Source organism: Scomber japonicus, chromosome 6 (assembly GCF_027409825.1).
Source record: "Scomber japonicus isolate fScoJap1 chromosome 6, fScoJap1.pri, whole genome shotgun sequence".
Taxonomy (NCBI): Eukaryota; Metazoa; Chordata; class Actinopteri; order Scombriformes; family Scombridae; genus Scomber; species Scomber japonicus.
In genome coordinates this window covers 11,812,169-11,834,999 of record NC_070583.1, presented here as the reverse complement: position 1 = coordinate 11,834,999, position 22,831 = coordinate 11,812,169, and the positions used below count along the sequence as shown (strand labels likewise).

Sequence of the window (22,831 nt, the reverse complement as noted above, 5' to 3'; positions counted from 1 at the left end):
GCATAGTTCCTGGGGTCAAGATAATCATTCTGCTGTCTCACCCTGACAAGGAAACCTTTAACATTGGGCATCATTAATGTGCACTCATGCCTCTCAGTAAATAAGTAAGTAAAAAAGTTTTTTAAAAAAGCCTCAAAGATCTTCTCAAGTCTTCCCGACAGCCCCTGAGACTCCAGTGAGCATTTTAAAATAGCAGAGATCCATCTGATCCTACTTCACTGTGTATTCAGTTTGATACTTTGGATTATAGAAGAACAACAAGTCAACAAACTGACTGCATTGGGATTGTATGACTCCTTTAAACTATGTTATAGGCCAACCATGAACTGACAAAACTTATAGTAAATAAATTCTCCCTACTCATTTGCTGCTTGAAACAGTTTAATTCTAAAATGAAATGTGAACCTGTTGCTACTGTATAACACTGCTGATATTTTGGTGCCAGATGTGATTCATCTATAGCTGGATGTTATGTTTTTGCTGTTAGTTCCAGCTTCTTCTTTTTTTATTATTATTATTGTTATGTAGAAGCTCAGTTGTTCCCCTTCAGCCATGTTTTTATTGTGCAGTTAGATACACTAGCAGGTTACTACAGTAGCTGTTGAGTTGGCTTTACATTTAGGGCTCATGATTTATCAATTTCAAATGCAACACTGTATACTGTAGCTTTGATGTGTTATATTTTCTTTGTGTGTCTTAAATATATATCAGCAGTGTTTTAGAGTTTACTAGGGCATGGCTCTACAGACAATACATGCCTGGGGTTGATTTTAGTTTCTTCAGGGGTAACTGTTGATAAAAATTGTTGCCTTATTCTTTCAATTTCTCATTTTTTCCATCCTTGCCTCTTTTGCTCAGGTCTAGTTTCTCCCACTTTAGATGCAAGGAAGACATGTAAAGAAATTGAGGAAACACACCTTTGTTAAAAATGACACACCCACAGCAGTTACACACAGTTTGATGGTTAATGATGGATTAGATTGAGTGGTGGTCAAAAGGAGGGAGCAGTCACTCTATCATATGAAAAGCAGCGCATATGCCCACTTACATAACTCGAGAGGATTTTTTTGCGATTTTTGGAATATAATGACTGTTTTAGAGGGGAAATAATGGTTATACTTTGACCTTTATACACACGCTTTAAAGATGGGAAAATAGTGTATCAGCCTCATTAAATTACAGGCAGAGTGACCTGCATAAACAAATGAGGATGTGTGACCTTTGATCACATTTGGAACACTTTTTGAGGTCATAAGCATCAATAAATCAAACTTTTCTCTTCTTTTTTTTTGGTCCTCTTCTCTCCAGGAAACAGGAACTGTTAAACATCTCCAACGTCCCTCTGGGAGAATGTCCCCCCTCACCACCTCGCACTGCACCGCCCAGCATGAAGGTAGGCTACACACACACACAAACATATATTTGTGCACATATGTGTGCACATTTGCATGTTTGTATAGTTGATGGATCATCTGTATACACACACATTGATTGACTGACTTTTTAATTTAATTTTGCCCTTTAGACCTTCAGGCCTATTAGAAAATCTATTGATTCTGATCATCCTCATTAAGAAATTGCTTCAGCAAGCAAAGCAGTTTGGTGACAAAGTGTTACAAGAAAAAGTTCAAAACATGACACATTACATAACTACACTGAAAGCAAAGCAAGGTCTTCATACAGTACATGACAGTAGGGTTTTATGTCACAACATGTACTAATCCATGGCACTATTTTCTTGTCCACCTTATACTGAATTTATACTCTGACAACCTGCATTTGAAATAAAATGACATTTTTAAAGCATTTGGGCATTTTAGTTTTGTACTGTTTTGTACACCATGTAAGCTAAAGGTTATCAAAGCTATCCAAGTTATGGCAACATCTATTTAAGTTAAACTCTCCATAATTAATTTCCAATATTGCTTCCAGAGAAAGTAAACATGATGATGTCATTGTATAAAGTGAACTCCACTCTCCACTTTGCTGGGACTCCAGACTTGGGGGTGATGTAATGCTTTTTTCATCTGTTTTACTGTTGAGTTGGCACTGACAGCAGAGGGAATAAGAACTCAAAGCTGATGCAGGAACTGAACTGTGCTCTAAATACACTTCAAATTTTGACTGTAAATTTCTTCTCAAGACTGCTGAAGTCATTACTCTGCTTTTATTCTTTATTAATGTTATACTAGATGTGTCTACAGAGCCTGCCCGGACATTGCAGGGGGGATTTTCTGCCCAGGTCCCTAAGTTATTTCCCACGGTCTTTATCTTACTAGTTTACAAACTCCCACTTTGAATCTTTGGGATAGGTCTCCTCAAGGCAAGATAGGTTGTGTTATAAAAAAAGGAAAGGCAATTGAATGATCCTGTAGTGATGACTGATTGATTACTAACTTAAGCTAATGGAATCCTGATCAGAAATTGCCACGTTCAATCAAACTCTGTCATTGAAGGAAAGCCCAGCCAAAACTAAGTGACTCTGCAAATTGCAGAAGCAAGGTGAATAATGAGACCCAATTAAATCAATCCGACTACAAAAAATCAAATTTCTCAAGTGTCTGTCACATTGATTGATATGATGACTTATTATTGCCCTGCACATACAGAGAATGTATTTCACTATTTATACCAGATTCTAAGATGTGATGTTTTCAGACATTCATTACTCACCCAGCACCTCTGAAGATATTTTCTATTTCTCCTCGAGTATGATAAAAGAGAGGTATGTTTTGCAGCGAGGTAGATTACCAGAGTGATATACAAGAAATAGATGATGGCTCCAGCAAGAGGGAGCCGCTCTCTGCAGTATGTCACCTTGAACTAAGCCATCATTATTGAATCTGCTGAAGACTACACAGAGGGAGATAGCACAGACAGGAGGAGAGAAATGAGAAGGATAACGTTTGCTCACGGTGAGAATGACAGAAAGAGCTGATTTACTGAAAATATGGTCAGGGCCGTGACAGGATAAAAAAAAAAAAAAAAAAAAAAAAACAGACCACAATACATGAGAGGAATGTAACTCATGCCAGAAGATAGTCATTTACTTCTCCATGTGTGGTTGATTTCTCGTAATTATCAATCTGCAACCAACAATTTCGCTTTGAGCCAGAGTGGTCTAATGGTCAGATGATCATCATCAATGTCACGCTGGTAGAGAAGTTATGAAACTTATAATTTCCACAATTACATTTGACATCAAATTCATCCACAGGATTTTACAACTTCTCCTCGAGCATGAGAGAAAAAAATGTGTGTAACTAACCACAAATTATTCTTAAGTAATACACCACACTGCCTTAGCTGCTAAAACATTTAACCTACACATTAATAAGCTCAAATTTAATACGCCTTGGTCTAATCATGGTGTCTCAAATACATAACTCAAACCTCAGGGCTGAACCATGCAACAAAAGTGATATTTTATTACTTAGTGACTCTAATGTCAGGTTATGTCATCTCCAGCTCTGCCAGATAATGAACTGCTTATTATTGCAAAGAAACAAAACAACAACAAAATTGCATCTGATTACACAGACTGCATGTCGTTGCTACACAACATAGTTATTGGCCTTGCCTTTTTTAATACAGTGGCTATAAACAGATGTCTGCCAGGCGGACACACTGATGTGGAAATGGGGAATTTGTGCACCTGGCACACACAGACACACACACACACACACATACACACACACACACACACACACACACACACACACACACACGCACACACGCACACACACACACATCTTGGAACATTACTGGAGCTATTGCACTCTGCAGATGTTCAGTGTATGTTCTCAAAATTATGTCTGTAGATGGAACATCCTGTCATGAATAGAAACATGAAGCAAATTGAAAGGTTTGAAAAGGTTTGGGTCACAGATCAGGAAACTGGTGGTTAAACATATACGGTTATGTTAAAGTTAGAAAATCATCAAATTGTTAATGAAAGTTCTCACAGTGGTCAGTGGCAAATATGTTTTTGTATTTAGTCTGACACTTTTTTTCTGATTTGCATTTTATGAGTCACACTGTGTATAATATTAACAGTAAACTTTCAGAGAGGCTGCAGCTGAGACAAAAAACAAAAAGAACACAACAAAACGATACTCCTAGAGAATCTTGCCCACATGGTTTTGGGTTGTGTGTTTCCTTGAGACACATGTTCACTGGAATGACCTGTTTTCTTTTAACAAACGATTTAGTTTGCTGCCTGACTTGACTTTCCTGTTTAAACTATAGGCGTTAAATGACAAAAAGAGATTAAAGGCGAGGGAGAGAGGGAAGAGAGAAAGAGAGGGAGGAAGAGGGAAGTCCGTTTTCTAAATAGAAAAGTGAGGTAAGAATAAGAGGAAGACAGAGAGTGCTCACATGTTTTAGCTGTTGGTGTTGAGGTAAGTCTACATTTTGACTCAACATGATAGTCTGTTACTGGGAATACAGAATAATGTTGTTCAGATTCGTTTGAGCTTGTACTGTGGGTTGGGTTAGTGTGTAAAATGACGTGACATTTTCCTTTTTTACAATGACGCAAGATATCAGCTATAAACACATGTATCAGTCAGTGGTCTTGTGAACTTTAATAATGCTGAGTTAAAAAAAGCTTGTAGGGGAACAAACACATTCAGAAAGCAGAAAGCAGTGATGATACATTTTTATAAAGAGGTTATAGCTCTGATAAAAGCATTTGGCAGGTCGAGTAGCCATACAAAACTACTCAAGAATGTTATTTCAAAGTGTGTTACATCTACTTTAGGATGGTTTTACAACTTCACTCAACAATAGAAACACTGTTGTGTTTGCATCTCTGAAACGTCTACAGTTTCATGTTCTATTTATAGCAGATGTACTCACACGTGTGCTGTATTTCACTACAATATTTCATCACCCAGAGACAAGGCCAAAACAATATTGACTTAAGTATCAAATACAGATGTGTGTCAGCACAAATCAACCAGCGTGCCATGTTATAGTATCTGTAATGAATCTGACAGAGCTCTGCTTTAACGATGCTATAAAGGTGTTGTGTCCCACAGCACTGATAGCTGATCCATTCATTCATCCACCCTTCACCTTACACCAGAGGAAGAGTTGTGTGATGGTAGGGAGAGAAGAGTCTGTGGATATAGACTGCTAGGATGCAATGCTAACCTTGCCGCTCATTTCTTGTCTGTTTGTCATAGTTAGACTGAAAACAGAAGATGAAAGATTAAAAATTAAAAAGAGAAAGAAAGTATCAGGACTATTAGAACAGCTTAATTCAACTCAATGCATGTTTTTCATGTTAAATTCTAAAAACAATCCTTTAATCCTGAAGCTGACATGATGAGACACGGAGGTTGCTGCCCCTGCCTGTGATGTGGCATCATTGCTGTCAATGTGCAGCTGATTATGTTTATGACTTCACATGAATATGTGTGAATTGTAACAGCCAGTGAGCCTGTCAGTCATGTAGGCAGCCGGTCCAATCTGCCTGCAGAGTGTGGTAGCACCAGCTGGTTGCCATGGGTGACGAGAGATACAGATGATGTTGCTGTGTTAGACAAGTCTTTTAAGCTGTCACGGTAAACGAGTCTGTGAGGGTGAGCCACTCACAAAGGAGAAAAGAAAAACCCCAAATATCTGAAGCTAATTTTTTACAAAACCTTCTATTAACTTTTCTCTTTCTCCTGCTGCCCTCACTTTTACTTTTTACACATGCACCCACACATATACATTGTGGGAACGTGCAGTCGGCTGAGAGGTCATGTTGACTGCTAGAGCTCCTATCTCACAGATATAAACAGCTTGGCTTCCTGGTGTTGACTCTGCAGGTCTTACCACAGTGGCGTATCGGCTTACAACGCCTTTACCTCAGCTAGTTAATATTAACTCCTTGATAAGCTTTGTGTGCTCTGTCCGCAGGGAAGACAGAGTGATAGATTTATACATGTTCAACTACCTGTTAGCTAACAAGCGTGGAGAATAACATTAGCTTTTATAAGTGCTGTCAAAATGTAGTAGTCTACAGGTTGTTACCGCTGTTATAGTCATTCAAACAGCTGTAAAACACCAGTTGAACTCTTCAGCAGACCTTCCTTGTTAAAGAGCTATAGTTCATAGGCAGGTCATTTAGTTCCTGGTTTCCTCCTGCTTTGTATTTTATGGTGGTATTGAATGTGCTGCAATATGCATGCTACATTCCTGTACATGTGTATGAGTAGCATTAGCTGTTGAAGTCATTTAAAGTTATACAGTAGCTGATGTTGTTTTAGCCGTTATCACATTTACGGTGTAGTATTCATTGAAAGAGGAAGCGCTGCTGTCGTAGAATGCTATTGTTCATTTTCTTCCCCCTTTTTTTTTCTTTTTGGATTGGAAATTTCATTTGGTGCCATGAACTGTCCTTTGAGTGAGTGTGTATATTTAGCCTAAACCACCCTGCACACATTATATTGCCTCTGCACATCATACCTGTGCAATATGGAACACAAGACACAAAGCATGCAGAACCATTATCACTTTTACAGCTTGTTTATATGACAAGGTGGAGACCCCGGGGACAAGGATGTGTGAAGGCACTTAAGGATGCTTGTGTTGGCGTGAGCGCATGTGTATATATGTGTGTGTGTGTGTGACTTTCTGAGGAAGTGGTTTCTTATCATTGTGTGCGCATGTGGGTGTGAGAGGTTGTTGGGAAAGTCTCTCCACTGCTCTGCCCTCTTGACACAGCTATTTTTATGCTGTGGAGGAGAGCCGAACACAGCAAGCTGGTCAGTCAGATCTGCTGCCAACATTTTAATGTTTGAGTAGTGTAAGACAGTTGAATTCAGACATTTGTGTCAAGTGTCAAGTGTCAAAAAACACCTGCACGAGGTGCAAATTAGGTTGACAACCGAGCTGACTGAACAGTGTTTGTTGTCAGTAGATTTTAAGGCTGTGGAAGTCAAAGTTTAATTTTGTCTTACCCTGTATGACATATTTTGTATTCTTCCTCTGTCTCTGTTTCAGTCTGCAGAGTTCTTCGATATGCTGGAGAGAATGCAGGTATGAAACACTTATTTTTCTTTCTTCTTTCTTGTTTCACTCCCTTATTTCACCATGTCTATTCTCTACTTTCTGTTTCAACTCACCGACTGAATTTTTCAGCTATAGTTACAAATGTGCAGTAGCAGCATGTCCATAGAAAACATGAATTCAATTCATGAGATAGTGTCTCTCCTCTTCTCTTGTTCTCTGGCCACCACCAGGGTTAACATATACATGGATGAGACAGACAATGATGACTCAATCAGTGTAGGTCAGCCAGCTGGGTTCAGGCTGTGGGTCAGATTGGATAATAGGCATGCTGGAATGAACTGAACTGGCTTACAACTATTTTCTTATTCTCTGTGTGGAATTTATTGATTTCTTTTTTTCTGAACAAAGTCTGTCTCTGTGTAGTGGGCCCTCCACAGGCCTCCAAGGCCACAGCTTGGGGTAGTCTGGGGACAGATAGGGATATAAAAGGGAGAATAGAAGGAGAAAGGAGTTGGCAGGAGAAATGAAAGGCACACAAAAAAAAGGTGTCCAGGGAACAAGTGGCTAAAGGAAGATCCGAAGCGAGAGAAAAGGGCTTTTTGTAGGATTTTTTGTTGGGAAAAAGGATTCATAGCTCACAATGATCTTGATCACAATTTTCAAGTTGAGATAAGAGTGACCACTCCTATACACATCTGAACAGACTCACACTTCAGTATGTCATTCACCAGTCACTGAAAGGAAGGAGGTAAAGAAAAGAAAGTAGTTTTAATGCAGTCACCCTCAAAAACAGCACCTAAAAAAGAAAGGGAAGGGCTCTCCAGACAAAACTCTTAACGGGTAGTTTAATACTTCTTATTATCAACAAATGAAAATTCCAAATTCAACATTAAATTTGTCCTAAAAAGTATTGCCTGTGTATCCAGAGTTATGCAACTCATAATTTGACACCGTTTGTAAGTGCCCTGTGTGGTTATGTTTAAGCAACAAAACCATTTTGGTTAAGGTTATGGAAAGACTGTGGACTGCGGTTTTGTTTAAATGTTAACTAAGTAAACACGTCATGTATTTAGCTTCGAGACATTATTGACTTTTACAGTATTTAAACAGGATCACAATCAGTCCATAACCTTAACCGAGTGCTGCGGGTGTCTTAACACAACCATGAGGAACAATGCTGTGGTTGACACAGTGTCAGTAAACATTTTGTGACTCAGCCATTATGTTCATTAATATGTCCTCATTACCTTGTCAAAAAAAAACTATGCAGGAAAATGTATTTGTTGCTTCAAATTGGTAGTATATAAAAATAATATCCAGGACACAGGCTTGAAATGTGGACACTGTAGTTTATTCTGAGCGGATCCCAAACTGTACACCACACTGTTGCAATACTCATTAGAGCACCACATGTGTATTTATTTCTGTGTGAGTAATGCTTGGTAAAAACTACAGTGTCCAGCTGTTCCAAGAAATTTCTTAACTTCAATTTTTTTAATTAATGAAACCATATTTTTGTGACCCAATTTTGTAATATGTTTCTCCTCATCATAGTGAAGCAGTCTTTAAATAGTATTATATGGTTTTGTTCTTTTCATTTATTTAGTTGACAATAAGAAAAACATAGAAAGCATCAGCCTCATACTTGAATTTTAAATCATAATTTTCCTTCTAATGACACAGAATTTAAGAGGATTGGGGGGGGGGGGGGGGGGGGGTTGCAGCAGGACAGGCCGACGGAAGACATCAGGATAGTTATTTGGAAAGTGTGACAGGTAGATGACATGGCAGTCAATGCAGCCTAATGATCAAAGAGTCTCATATACACACACTGAAACTCTGCCCCTCATCCATCTTTTCTGCACCTCAGCTTGCATCGATCCTCTCTCTTGAGCTCTGCTGCCTATAACTCAACATTTGGAAGCCTCCGTGTTGAAAGGCTGCTTCAATACTGTAATCTGGATGATGCTGATGAAGGTCACTTTATTTGATCCCACCTCTTCTTTTCCCCCTCCTCTCCTAACTTTATCCGCCTCTCCCTCCTTCCTCTCCCTTTGTCTTGTCTTCATCTCTCTCGATGACTGAAAATTGATGCCTCTTAAGAGCGCCTTTGTGATCAGTCTCGTATTGTTGACAATGACTCCCTTTTGACTGTAACAGCTGCTGCATCCATATACACTCAGACCATTACAGGCTAGACTGAGAAGTGTGTGTGTGTGTGTGTGTGTGTGTGTGTGTGTGTGTGTGTGTTGCCTGATTCTTGGTATGGTTGGTGGTTTTAGATGGAGTGTGTGAGTGCATTTATTTCCTTACATCTGTTTTCAATCATGTAGACAAGCTGTTCCACTGGACCTGTACTATAATTGGCCAATTTTCTCCATGTCTACCAGACTGCTATTTCATATCTGTATATACTGTATTTACGAAAGCACTGCAACCTGAAAGGCCTCAGTGCCGCTGTAACAAATGAAGAAAGAAATACTTGAAATGTTTGGAAGCTGGAGAAAGGGAGGATAACTAAGTGTGCATATTAATTGTCTGTGTTTGTGTGTATGCTCGTGTGTGTGTGTGTATGTGTATGCTCGTGTGTGTGTGTTGGAGAGTGAATTAGCATGTATGAATCACTCAGTGACAGAGACAGTGAGAGCTGAAACCAAGAGTGCTGTGTGGCAGGACAGTGTGTGATGTGCAAAAAAGAAAGATATCAAAAAAGAAACAGATCTTGCTTTTTGACCCTTGTGCTTTTCCGTCCTCATGCTGCACATGGACACTAATTAGGTCCCCAAAGCTGAAGAGACCAAAAGATGGAAGGTGTGGCGAGACACCAGACACACACTCATACACACCTCATCAGTTTATGTCATGGTGTCCTTCTTTTCTCCGCATGTTTTCCCCAATCGCTTCTTCATCATGCCTCCTGTTTTGCTCCGTGATTGTTCTTGTCTCAGCCTTTGAGAGATTATAACACCCTTGTGAGCACTTTTCCAAAAAAAATTTCTCGGGGCAAAAAAAAAAGTAAAAAATCAATCGCCTCCTGATCTGATTGATTATAAGTTGAATGAACTCCAACCATCAATTGATCCTTTCTGGCCTGTCAGTATCCTGACTCCTACTGCTGCAGAATATAAATGACTGGCTGTCCATAGCGCCGCAGACAGGCCTCAGCAGTATTTAGAGGTCATACACTGGAGGTGTGCTACGCTAGCAGATGGCCCAAGCAACTAGAGGCCCGTAACAGCTCTTAACCCCAGTCTCAAGGCTCTGACATCATCAAGGGGTGACACGCTCTCATTGATGTTTGCTAATCTTTGCATTTCAGGTTGTTGCATCATCACCTGAGAGTGGCATAGCAACTTGTGTTAGCTCGTGTGCCTGTGTTTGTGGCGTTGCTTGCAGCTGTGTCGTAGTGGTGAAAGTCAGTGAAGTTCAGTCACAGTATGTTAAAATGTGTCTTTTTAATGGTGTGTGTGCCCTCTGCTTTACAGGATGACTATATCCCCTACCCACGGATAGAAGATGTGAGTCATCTCACTCGCATAAATCACTCAAATCACACATTTACACCTTTCAAATATATAACCACAAACTAGGAATGTTTCCAACAATAGAGAATACATGTAAAGGTGAAACACATTGCTCTTTTATCATTACAAATCTGCATGCCCCAGACTTATTATTCACATTTTTGTCTCCTTCCTAAGGTCCTGGAGAAAGGTGGTCCATACCCCCAAGTAATCCTGCCACAGTTTGGGGGCTACTGGATTGAGGATGTGGAGGCTCCAGCTGGGACCCCGTCCTCCTCAGAGTCCAGTTTCTGTGAGGAGGAGGAAGGAGGAGATGGATTGAGCCCTGGTGGGGGGCACAGCTACCGCCTGGAGTGTAACAGCACAGCCCGAGCCTACCGGAAGCACTTCCTAGGCAAGGTAAATGTGTGTGTGTGTGCTTGTTTGTGTGTATGTGTGTGTGTGTGTGTTTAGCAGGGAAAGTCTGCTAAATAATCTCTCTTTCTCTCTTTCTCTCATCTCTTTCCAGGAACACATGAACTACTACTGCACTGGTAGCAGCATAGGCCACCTCATCATGTCTCTAAAACACGAGGAAGCTGAGGGACAGGAGTTTCTACGCATCATGCTCAGGTATTGTGAACATCCAGCACACTGTCAGGCTTAATATCTTAATTTCATGCATTTAGGTATAACATGATAAACAAAATATCAACACCGTATTCCACTGAGTCAACATTTAACTCCTTCTCTAGCTTGTTTCCTCGCTTTGTATCTTCATTTGCTTTTGTCTTTTCTTGTCTTCTTCCTTTTAGCAATGGTCCATACTCCAAATGACTCCCATACAAACAATAATAAAGCAGCATTGCAACCTACCTGCATGCTGCCTTTGTTTGGGTCTTACTCCTCCCTCCTCTTTAGTCGCAGCTTTGGATGCTCTTTGTCATAATTGACTCTGATATGTTTGAACAGATTTTTGGTGTTGTGGACAGCTTCCCTGCCATTATCACAGTTGGTGACATTTTCATTAACAGGCGAGAAAAACAATCAAGTAATGTAATGTTTGCGCTTTGTTATTGCGGAGGCTGCAGAGGGAACTGTGGCCAGGTGATAGATAATCTCTTCTCTGACATTTATAATACTACTAACATAAATTCTGCTCCTCTGAAAATTGCCAGTATCACAGTATCATTTCATTTTGTATCAAACTGCCCATCACTTAGCTGCTGTCTGTTTTTTCTCTTTTTTTAACTGTGAGAAATGCTGTTACCTGAAACATAAATTTTGAGAAATCTATTTGTTGGAACAAATCTCATATCAACCCCTCAAGCACAGCTTCTCTTTATGTCCTGTTGCAGGTCGAGGACTAAAACAGTCCATGACAGGATCTCTTTATCAGGCATTAACCAGCTGCCCAGTGTACCTCAGATTGCAAAGGTAAGATAAAACTCAAGGTGTAAAAATAGGCTTGCCACATGCATTTCTACACTCCATAAAAACACACTGCATAATGAAAACATGTAGAAAAGCTATAGGCCTAGGTTTGACATATGCAGGCTGACTCACTCTTTAATAAAAGAGAGATAGAGGAAGAATGATATCTTTTATATCCCACACTTTTATCAGCTCTTTACCCTGACGTGTGATTCAGTGATCAGTGATAGTTACATTTGTTAGAGATACTGAGATGATGTCTGTAGCTAGAATATATATTAACTTGCAAGTAAAATGTGAATACTAATATCTGTTATCTTTTGTAAATGTACATTTTAAGCATCTTTGAGTGTTATTAAAAGTGCTCCATAATTATTATTATTATTATTTTGAACTTTTAAACTAGTATTAGAGTAAAGTAGTATAAAAAGGCTTTTCCCTCTTGAGTCTTACTATGGATACACTGTATTTCCAGCATGGCTCTTATGATATCTGTCAAATTCAGTGACTCTGTTTTTCTGTCAGCTTCTGTGTGATGATGCCACAGGACTGAAGTTCAACCCGGTCCTGTATCCTCGGGTGAGTTCATTCCCAAGTCTCACATCATGACCTCATAATCGGCAGTCTGACTGCAGCACATGTAGCCAGTTATGCATGTATTCATTCAAACTGACTTGAGTTGACCTTTCCTTACCTTCATCTCCTTCTGTTGAAACACTAAGAGGAATTTAAAAAAGACTAAAGCTACATTCAATAACTTTGTAGTGACCATCATCAGTAACTGTCCATGAATTCTGCTCTAGGTCTTTTAATGTTTAATGCCAAATGTCAGCCAGCCTCTCCCACCTGTCCTTACACCAACCTTCTCTTACTCTTCCCTCTTCTCACATTAACCTCTCTAAAATAAGCCCGGTTCAGTGAGTACATTATTCTAAAAACAATTGATGATACAACAAGTTTTTAAAATGGAAAGGACGGATCTGTTTCTCCTCCTGTGAGCCCAGTAGAGGGTTGTGATGGAGCATGCTTTCAGTCCATGCCTCAGGGAAGGAAACAAACCATCTGTGTCTCAGTCTGCAAGAGGCTGCGACAAGATCACTGCCCTCGCCGAGGGCTGTGACAGTTTCCCGCATGTCAGCCTTGCGTAACGAGGGCCCAGTAAACCTGCCCTGGAGACACAATGGCTAGGAGGAAAACATGTTTTCCAAACTACGACAGCAAGTAGTTGGGAAGTAAGTACGAACTAATTGTCTTTTTTCATGCACAGGGATCTCAGTTGATAGTGGCTTACGACGAACACGAGGTGAACAACACGTTTAAATTTGGAGTCGTCTACCAGAAGTTTGGACAGGTGAGCAATTATATTGATCTAAAATTGAGCCTGCCTTTAAATATGCCTTCTGATCTCATCCTTGTATTCTCCTGTTCCTCTTCCTCTCAGACGTCAGAGGAAGAGTTGTTTGGGAACAATGAAGAGTCCCCAGCCTTCAAGGAGTTTCTCAGCATCCTGGGTGGCAACATTGAACTTCAGGACTTTAAAGGGTGAGAAACTGGAGGAGAATGCAAATGAGTAAAAGAAAAGATGGCTAAACATACAAAAAGAAGGCCAAATTCATAACAAAACCACATAATATTAAAATAGGGGAAAGAGAGAAAAGGGGTGCACAAGGATTAAAAGAAAGATGCCATTGCAGTGCATTGCAATAGAATTACTATAACCTTCAAGCAATTTATCCTGCTGTTTTAGCCTCAGCGTGTAATCAGGATAAACTTCTTAGTGAATCATATCCTTGACAACAAAATGCCACATAGACAGGTAATCAGAGCCGTGTGTATTGTATTGTCTCACAGGCTTTTTCCTATTGTGTTACACTCATGACTATTACTGCCTGACTCTTTTAATTGCATCTGATAGATTATGGCACAGTACTTTGAGTGGCATTGGAGGGATTATAAAACTAACATAATGCATTTAAAATACATGAATTAAAACCTTATCTTGGAGGGGGGGGGCGCCACAGTGAACATGACGAGCACGCTTTGCTTTTGTGACAGGTTCCGCGGTGGGCTAGATGTGTCCCACGGACAGACGGGCTCCGAATCTGTCTACACTGTCTTCAGACAGAGAGAGATTATGTTCCACGTGTCAACCAAGCTTCCATTCACAGAGGGAGACGTCCAGCAGGTACAAGGCTTTAATCTGGGCTTTATTATTATTACACTGAAGCTGCCATGGATTCAGGTGCAGAGGGAGGATACTCAAAAATACCAGTATTGAACTGGCCAGTTGTAGTTATTGATGATGTGTTTTGCTGTTCTTGTTGCTAAATTGCTTTTTCATTAACTCCTGCTGAAACAGCTTCAGTGTTATATCAAAAGCTGGAACACTATTTGATGTAAAGCCTCTAAAATCCTCCCTAGAAACACATAAATGCCTTTTGTATTTCATAGTGTACGTGTGATAAAGGACTTATACATTGTGATCTTCTTTTAAAAGTTTCCTCTGCTACAGAAGCACACAAAAAAAGGTTTTATAGCTAATACATGTTTGCTCTTGTGCTTCTCCAGCTCCAGAGGAAAAGACACATAGGAAATGACATCGTAGCAACAGTCTTCCAGGAAGAGCCCACACCATTTGTCCCAGACATGATCGCATCCAACTTCCTCCATGCTTATGTGCTGGTGCAGGTTGAGAACCCTTGTACAGATAACACAACATACAAGGTATGAACCAGACCAGAGTGTGGTGATGATACTACTCTGTAATAATTGTAAATGAGCAAATCTGCAGATATTTCAGCTTTTTTTCACCATTTGTTTTTCCCTTCAATAGCTTGTTAGTTATTAGTTGTTTTATGATATAGAAGATACTTTGTGTGTTTATTTCTATATGTCCATGTTTTATACAAGCTTAAACGGGCTGAAATAGTTATTGTGTTACTATTTACTGGTCAGAAAACATATTGCGCACATATAACTAAGTGGAACAGCAGAGACACAACAAAGTTCATGATGAATCACTCAGAATGACATAATGTTCCCAAATTTCCTTCAGATTTTGTTTCATTCTCTCAGCTTGTAACCTCCTCTTGAAACATGCTAATAATGTGCGATTATTACTTGTTTTTATGTCAACAGGTGTCTGTTACAGCGAGAGAGGATGTACCTCCTTTTGGACCCCCTCTCCCAAACCCAGCTGTCTTTAAGAAGGTGAGATAAAGAGTAGAGAAAAGAAAAGGAAAAGGAAAAATGCATCTTTGAGTTTTAGCAGTGACTCATGTCCTACATTAGTCATAAATGTGATGGTGTTAGACAGCCCTGCTTTTTGACTTTAATATCAATGACTCATGACATTACTCATGATTCACTTGCCCTTTATGCCCCTCAAGCCCCGAATATAATTATTAAGTGATGTGCAGAGGATCCACTCATCCACTATGGGTATATACTTTGCCTTAATCCAACGGCAGCCAATCAGGAGGGAAACCTGACCTGCAGACAGAGACTGAAGATGATACTTTGGATTAATTCTCAGACTATGCTTTCAACAAAAAACAGACTGCACCATGCAAAATACTACACAGAAATGACAAAAGATTATAATTGTGTTACAGGAGTAACAGCAAGACACACCTGATCGTTTGTTTTTAAAGGAATAGTTCAACATTTTGGGAAATATGCTTATTCACTTTGTTGCACTTTCTTGTGGAAAGTTACACATAATCCCTATAAAACTTTTATAATTTAATAATAATAGTTTTTATATATATATATATATAATTTGATTTTTAAATGTAGTTGCCTCTGGACAGAGCCAGGTTTTCTTGTGTTTAGTCTTTATGCAAAGCTAAGCTAACATGCTGATATGAGAACAGTTCTCTCTGTCAGAAAGCAAAAAAAAATGTATTTCCCAAATTGTTGAAATATTCTTTTAAGTGTATAATATTTATTTGAAAAGAATTACAAATTTGAATATTTCTTTAAATTTATTACAGCACATGCTAGATACTGAAACAATAACTTTTCCCCACCCCTGGCAACACAGTGTTTATAGCTATAAATATCAAAACATGCTCTTTTAAAACAAATAACAGTTTAAAATTTGATTGCATATATAAAAAGAAAAACTCGCCTCCTGATCTTTCAGTGTGACTTTAGCCAAAATGAGTTGGCTTATATCAGATAGTGTTACAAAGAAGAAATTGATCCTGTATTGATCCCATAAAACTGCATTAGAAACGAAATCTGACTTCCAGACTCAGTGCAAACATTCAGGTACTTATTGAAACATGATTTTCAGCATATAAGCACAAATACATAAGATTTGAGGGAGATGAGAATTTAAACCAGTGAGGTTGATGCTGATCAGACAGTTTCTTGTCTTGTTTTAGTGTGCTTCAGCACTGTAATCTAAACTGTGCTGATGAAGGTCACCTTTTACTTTCCTTGTCACTGCCCCTCACCCCTCTTGTTCATCATCTCTCTCTCTCTCTCTGTCTCTCTCAAGGGTCCTGAGTTTCGAGACTTCCTGCTGACAAAGCTGATCAATGCCGAAAACGCCTGCTACAAATCTGACAAATTTGCCAAACTAGAGGTAACACACGCATGCACATGTGCCCTCAAACACCGCAGCATGCCTTTTTCCACAGTTCTCACCATCCATGTGCTTTCATGCGTGACTTTAGTGTGTGTGAACTCATTCCAGGGACGAACGCGAGCTGCACTGCTGGACAACCTGCACGACGAGCTGCACAGACAGAGCCAGGCTACGCTGGGCCTGGGCCAGGCGGGAGAGGAGGACAAGCTGGAGAACGGGGGGCACGGGGGTCTGCTGGAGTCCTTCAAGGTGAACATTAGCCTGGACTTCTCTCAGCTATGTGACATTTAATCAGCAGTATTACAACACACAAAGTTTTGTTACTGAAAGTCAACTAAATGTCACAGGGTGGCAAAATGATTTCAGGTGCTAAACCATTGGCTTTTCTCTGTGGTTTGACCTTATGCTCTGAGTGCATGTACGTGTGTGTAGGCCTATGTGTTTACTTGTGTAAAAATTGATCCAAATGTTCTGTGTTCATGTATTTTTTGGACACTTTTGACTTCAAATGGGCCTTCTTTTATTCTGTATCCCTTTCTTCTGTTTTCTCTCATTCGTCTAATCTTCTCTTTCTCATCACTCACTGTCTATCCACATAGTTTTGTCCACAACTAAACGATAATTGATGTTAATACAACAATTAGAATGTATGTTTCCATCTGTGTGTGTCTGTGTGTTTGTGTGTGTATGTGTGTGTGTGTGTGTGTATGTGTGTGTGTGTTTGTGTGTGTGTGAGAGAGAGAGAGAGATAGAGAGAGAGTGATGAATCTGCGACTGATATGACATATTTGGTTCTCACTTTTCACAGGCATTACGGACAGCTACTTTGCACATTCTGCAGTCAGTCCCAGGGGGCGCCGTTCTCATTGCCGCCCTGGCAGTTGCTGTGTATTACCTGTTTGCACTACTGTAAATACAGATGCGGATTACCACATGATAATAAACATTATTTTTTTATGATATTGTTTTGTTTTGTGTTTATGCTTTCAAAAAATGAGAACATCATATCTGCGGCATATAGCAAAACATATTAACGTGTTATTGTAGCTGTGTTGTATTTATTATTTTACACTTATTTTAAATGAGCTTCTCTGATTGTTATTAATGAACCAAAATAAAGAAGTCAATATAATCATGCAAGTAGTACAACACATGTTCATTCATCAGCTTTACCTCATTCAGTTCTATCTTGTAGAATTGCGCCCTCTGGTGGCTGTACTGTGCAATAGGATCTATAATCCTGTTTACACTTTATAAAAAGAACATTAATTAACCATTTGAGCTTATTAAACCTGAGTTTCTTCTTTCCCCTCCTCTCATTTTATTTTCAACACTCATCCTCTTTCTGTCCATCTATGTATATTTAACCCTGTCACCAACTTTTCCTTCCTTCTGTGTTCATCCCACTTGTCCACTCATTCCCTGTTTTTTTCTCTCCTCCAGAGAGCCATGCGTGTCAGGAGTCACTCCATGGAGACTATGGTAGGGTCTCACCGCCACAGGAGCCCCGGCGTAGGAGGTGGTGTCCCAGCAAGCCTGAGTGGAGGAGGACTGCCGCAGAGCAGCAGCGAGTGCACAAAAAGCACCTTCACTGTGAGTAAAGGGCTGGGAAAGATGGATATGTAGAGCATCATTAGAGTGTCCTGTTTTTTACCAGCTTGATCTGTGTTGTTAAAGGTTGTAAAAGTTGAAAAAAAGTTTAAATTACACCTGCAGAAAGAGCTTTTTTTGTCGACCAGTGCAGCATACAATCAGAAATTAACAGTAAATTCAAGAGTTTAAACTTCATCCTTCAGTTTTCCTCATCTTCTCCAGCCTCCAGTGTTGTCAGCCAAGTCTCCCTTGAAGAGTCCAGTAAAACGGCGCTCAGGACTCTTCCCCCGTCTCCACTCCAGCACAGAAACCCCAGACAAACACACCCGCAGGTAAGCGTTCAGGTCTTACTACTACACCTCAAACACCAGCATTGTCTGTGTTTTCATGCAGGTAGATGGAGGTTTTATATTGTTGCTGCCACTAAGGTTTTTGTTTGTTTTGTTTTTTTCTCTGTAGTGACCAAAAGCTTGCTGAGATCTGCCCACATTCCCAGGAAATGAGGTCAGAGACATCATCCAATCCCAGCTCACCTGAGATCTGCCCCAACAAAGAGAGGTGAGACATACATTTCTCTTCTAAACTCCTTTAAATGCCAATTGAGGAAAGTTAGCAACAATTTTTAGAAAAAATTTGTCATTGGAGATCAATATTTCTTGCACATTCTTCTACTTAAAATCTTATTTCCGGCTTCTCATCATCTCTGTTCGGCTCTGTTTTCCATCTCAGGCCATTCCTCAAGCTGAAGGAGTGCAGCAGCGGCAGACCGAACATCTCTCGTTCTTCATCCAGCACCAGCAGCTTCAGCAGCACCACAGGAGAAACGGAAGCACTGGAAGAACTGGAGACAGTGAGTACAACACACGCTGTGTCTCAACATTCTTCTAGAAATTGTGTCATAAAAAACGACAACTCGTGTCCCATTTACTCTGTTGGGGAAACATTTGTAAAGGACTGTGAGGATGTTGTTAGACTAAAGTGTGTGAGCTATCACAGTGAGAATAGTATGTAATTATCAAGAGCTGTCTAATAGACAATGTTGAATGTCAGCAGAGTGATTATAATGATTACAGCTCATCTCACTGGACGCGTGTTCAATGCCTCTGCTTGTCAGTCTTGTTTTATCTTGTGTGAGAAACGTGTCAAATTGTTCCTACTCTCAGCATTTTACTTGGGATGGGATTGCACAGATGGAGTGTATTGTTAAAATTGTCACATTCATTGTTGAAGATCAGTCATAACTGCATGGGAATATAATAATGATGGAAACAAATCATTGATATTCCAGGAAAAGCCTCAGTTTATGCCTTTCTTCTTCCTCATTCACATTTTGATTTTTTTAAAATGAGTATTTACAATGAATTTACACCATAAAAATGTATGCAACCTCAGAATTAAGTCTCTGGTCAAATAATTAGAAGCTTTATTGTCAGTATGCTACAGTGCAAGACAATGCCACAACATTTTGGCATGTGAAATTTTGAATTAAAGAAAAATGTGTTATATGATGCCTTTACCCTCCAGAGCATCCTTTCCACTCAGCTTCCTGCTTGACATTTAGTGCCTCTAACTTTTACTGACAGGATACAACCTCAGCAGAATACCATTTCCTCCTCCACCTCTTCCTCCATATTAACTGTCTGCATCTCTGCACTCCCTCCTTCCCCCTCAGGCTGGCCACCCCTCCATAGCGTCCTCCTCTGCCTTTAGTCCTTCCCTCAGTGTTGACAGCCAGGGATCAGGTACCCCTGTCATCATGTGCCGCAGTCCCACAGGTAGGTAAACCACGCAGATTTACACCAAGTCTCACAGCTGCCACAGATGACAGCTTTTTGTCCTCTAATGAGCATGTCCTCCCGTTCCTTTCCATCCCTTCTATATTCTGCAGATGGTAAAAATAGGACGTCACCGAGATCAAACTTGAAGTTCCGATTTGACAAAATGAGCCACTCATCCACAACTGTAAGTCTTGTCAGGCCTGGCCACTCAGCCTATTTTACTACTTGAAATCAACAGAATCAATTCAGCATGCAGGTAATGTCATTTCAAAACAGTTGAGCATGTGTTGTTTCATTGAACTTGCCTCTATGTTCCTTTTTATCTCTTTCAGTCTGAGTAGCTTAGTGAAGTGGGAAGAAAAATCAGACTTGCACAACAAAGAGGCAGTCCAGGCTGACGGAGCTGCAAAAGAAAAAATCACAAAATAACCACAACATCAAGACAAAATCACTGTAGAACCACTTTCCTAAAGCCAAGGATATTCTGACAAGATTCCCAAATGCACCTGAGTCACCACACACTATAAAGTAACTGACAATACTGTGAGTGTATAGTGAGAAGGAGAAGCAGCTGAGATGTTGGTTTGGGCCTCTTTTTAACCAGCCTTTAGCTTTAGAAATCAGTCAATACTTTGGCAATGTTACAAGTTGCTGCATATCAGTTGTCAACTGTCCACATCACATTAAAGTCCTGGAATGGCTGTGATACTGTGAGTGTTAGGCTGGGCTCAACTCCGCCTAAGCATCTTGTTTAGTAGAATGATATGGCTACCTAGAAGAGTGGTAACATGTCTATATGGTCGAATTGTTGCATTTTATCTAGTTGACTGCTGAGCACTCAGTGGAGAGGATGTCCTCATGAAAATCCATAGTCAGACATCTGGATGTTTTCCTTTGCCTTTGCCCTTGAACGGTACATTTGGCAACAGTTCCTCCTTTGCCTAAAACAGTACACAGACACACAAACGCACAGCAACATAAAGTAGTAGCAACAGTGGAAGTCTCCACTGTAGGATCTAAACCTTTGCAAATAAAGTCGCTTTTCTAGGGAAGATCTTTGATTTTTTGTAACCTTGCTAGCTGCTGCATTGTGTCCACTGCACTATAAACATGACTTTTGCTGAGTGTCAGTCGATACATATGATAGCATTTCTGTATCCATAAGGGTAACTTCAAATCCCTGAACTCAAGTGCTTGGTTCATGGAAAATAGCGCACATGGGGCAGAGTAGGAGACACTGCCAACACGTTTCGCCATAAGCTTATTTTAGCCAAAGCTGCGCCTTACAATCTATCATAAGCCCTCTCTCTCTCTCTCTCTCTCTCTCTCTCTCTCTCTCTCTCTCTCTCTCTCTCTCTCTCTCTCTCCCTCTCTCCCTCTCTCTCTCTTTTTCACTATGTGAGAGGACGAAACTCTTCTGGATCTGGTTACAGCACAGTTGTGGGTAGCCGATCAACACCCACATTTGCTGAAAATAGACGTTGCACTTACTGACCACATTTCACCTTCTGATACCTCCCATTGAAGCTTGCTAGCTCAGTGTACCCGTGTTTATGTTGGGTGGAACTTTTGAACAGGAAGTCCTTAGGGTTTAAAGTTTCCCAGCATCAGGGCTGATGATGATGACTTGAAAATGATGCTTCAGGTTAAAACAAACCTACGAACCAACTTTGGCAAAAACACTTTGAATGTGAACTTGGAGCTTTTCTTTTGTAATTTTAATTGTATGCTTTGTTGGTTGTTCTTACACAGTCTCTTAGAAGTAAATTGTAAAGCCAGTTGCTTACAAGCACAATGGGACAATAGACCTACCTAGTCTTCAACTGTACTATAACATTAGTGTCGAGCTGCACAAACTAGAGTTAGCACGGCAAGGTGACAGGGAGCAAATCAAGAAATAGCTTAAAAGACACACAAATGTGTTTCCTATGTGACCAAACAACCAAACTGGTCTTTGAAAGAAAGCTTATCTACTCAAATTGTCGCTATGACGATGGCGCAACAGCGTGTGAAGTTCTGCCATATGAAACTAAAAACCCAGAGGGTTTAAAGGCTCAGTTCACCCAAATTACAAAAACTCCACTTTGTAATTTAGGTGATCTCTCAAGTCTCCAGAAAGCTGTTAGGTTTCTCTCCACTCCTTTCTGATATAATGTTACTAGAAGCAGAAGTGAAGACCAGCGATTACCTCGAGTGAGGGAAGCAGGGACAGAGCAGGGACAGAAGTCGTCAGGACAGAAACAGGAAGTTCAGATGTTGTTTAGTTTGTAGCAGGTATGGCCTAAACACCCTGCAGCCTTCTCTCTGTTCATATGCTTAATTTATTAAATGATAACTTCTTTTGCATTGATGTCATGTAAAAATGTTAACTGCAGAGTACGCTAATTAATAAGGTAACATGATTAAAAGAAATATATTAATTTAAAAGATGTCTAAATATGTATATGTATATTTCGTTATGTCATGTGCCATTGAGAATTTATTCTAAAAATAAAATGTTGTATTTTGTGTCATTTACGTGTTTTCTCATTTTTGTAGTTCCAAACAACACTTTCAGATCAACCCAGGGGTATTTTAATATTCTTTATATGTGAACATATCAAATTAAAAGGAATTTTTAAACATTACGTTTCACATTTTAAAAATTGCAATACATTTCCTGTCAGTATAAAAACAAAACAAAGAAGAGCTCAAAATAAAGTCTGTCTTCTCTCTACAGCACCTCAGGGTGATTCAGCTGGTAGACAATATATCCTCATTATTCGCTCCACTTGGGGTCCATTATGCTGCGTTCACACTTGGAGAGTTTTTGGTACTTGATTTCTTCTTCACAGTAACAGTCATAACGTCCATGTCAGAGAGTCCAGAGAGTTGATACATTTCAATGCAGAATTTGGCATCAGTGATTTTTCAAAGGGGGA

General features: G+C 39.9%; 1 protein-coding gene and 1 long non-coding RNA gene across 2 annotated transcripts in view; both read left to right on the top strand.

Moving 5' to 3' along the window:
• Positions 1 to 1,358, top strand: part of LOC128359781 (uncharacterized) — a 51,775-nt gene extending 50,417 nt beyond the window's left edge. The window contains exon 3 of the long non-coding RNA XR_008321465.1: positions 1,309 to 1,358. This is a non-coding gene — a long non-coding RNA (uncharacterized LOC128359781). The remainder of the gene's footprint in view (positions 1 to 1,308) is intronic.
• A 5,638-nt stretch (positions 1,359 to 6,996) lies between these two features.
• Positions 6,997 to 20,876, top strand: rap1gap2a (RAP1 GTPase activating protein 2a). Its single transcript, XM_053320104.1, has 20 exons — positions 6,997 to 7,032; positions 10,491 to 10,523; positions 10,707 to 10,928; positions 11,038 to 11,141; positions 11,867 to 11,945; positions 12,468 to 12,521; positions 13,210 to 13,293; positions 13,384 to 13,484; positions 13,998 to 14,127; positions 14,511 to 14,666; positions 15,081 to 15,152; positions 16,450 to 16,536; positions 16,648 to 16,788; positions 17,983 to 18,132; positions 18,355 to 18,464; positions 18,592 to 18,690; positions 18,862 to 18,982; positions 19,805 to 19,907; positions 20,021 to 20,094; positions 20,243 to 20,876. Exons 1-20 carry the CDS (start codon positions 7,015 to 7,017, stop codon positions 20,249 to 20,251), a joined length of 1,947 nt encoding a protein of 648 aa, XP_053176079.1. The 5' UTR covers positions 6,997 to 7,014; the 3' UTR covers positions 20,252 to 20,876.
• The last annotated feature ends 1,955 nt before the right edge of the window (positions 20,877 to 22,831 follow it).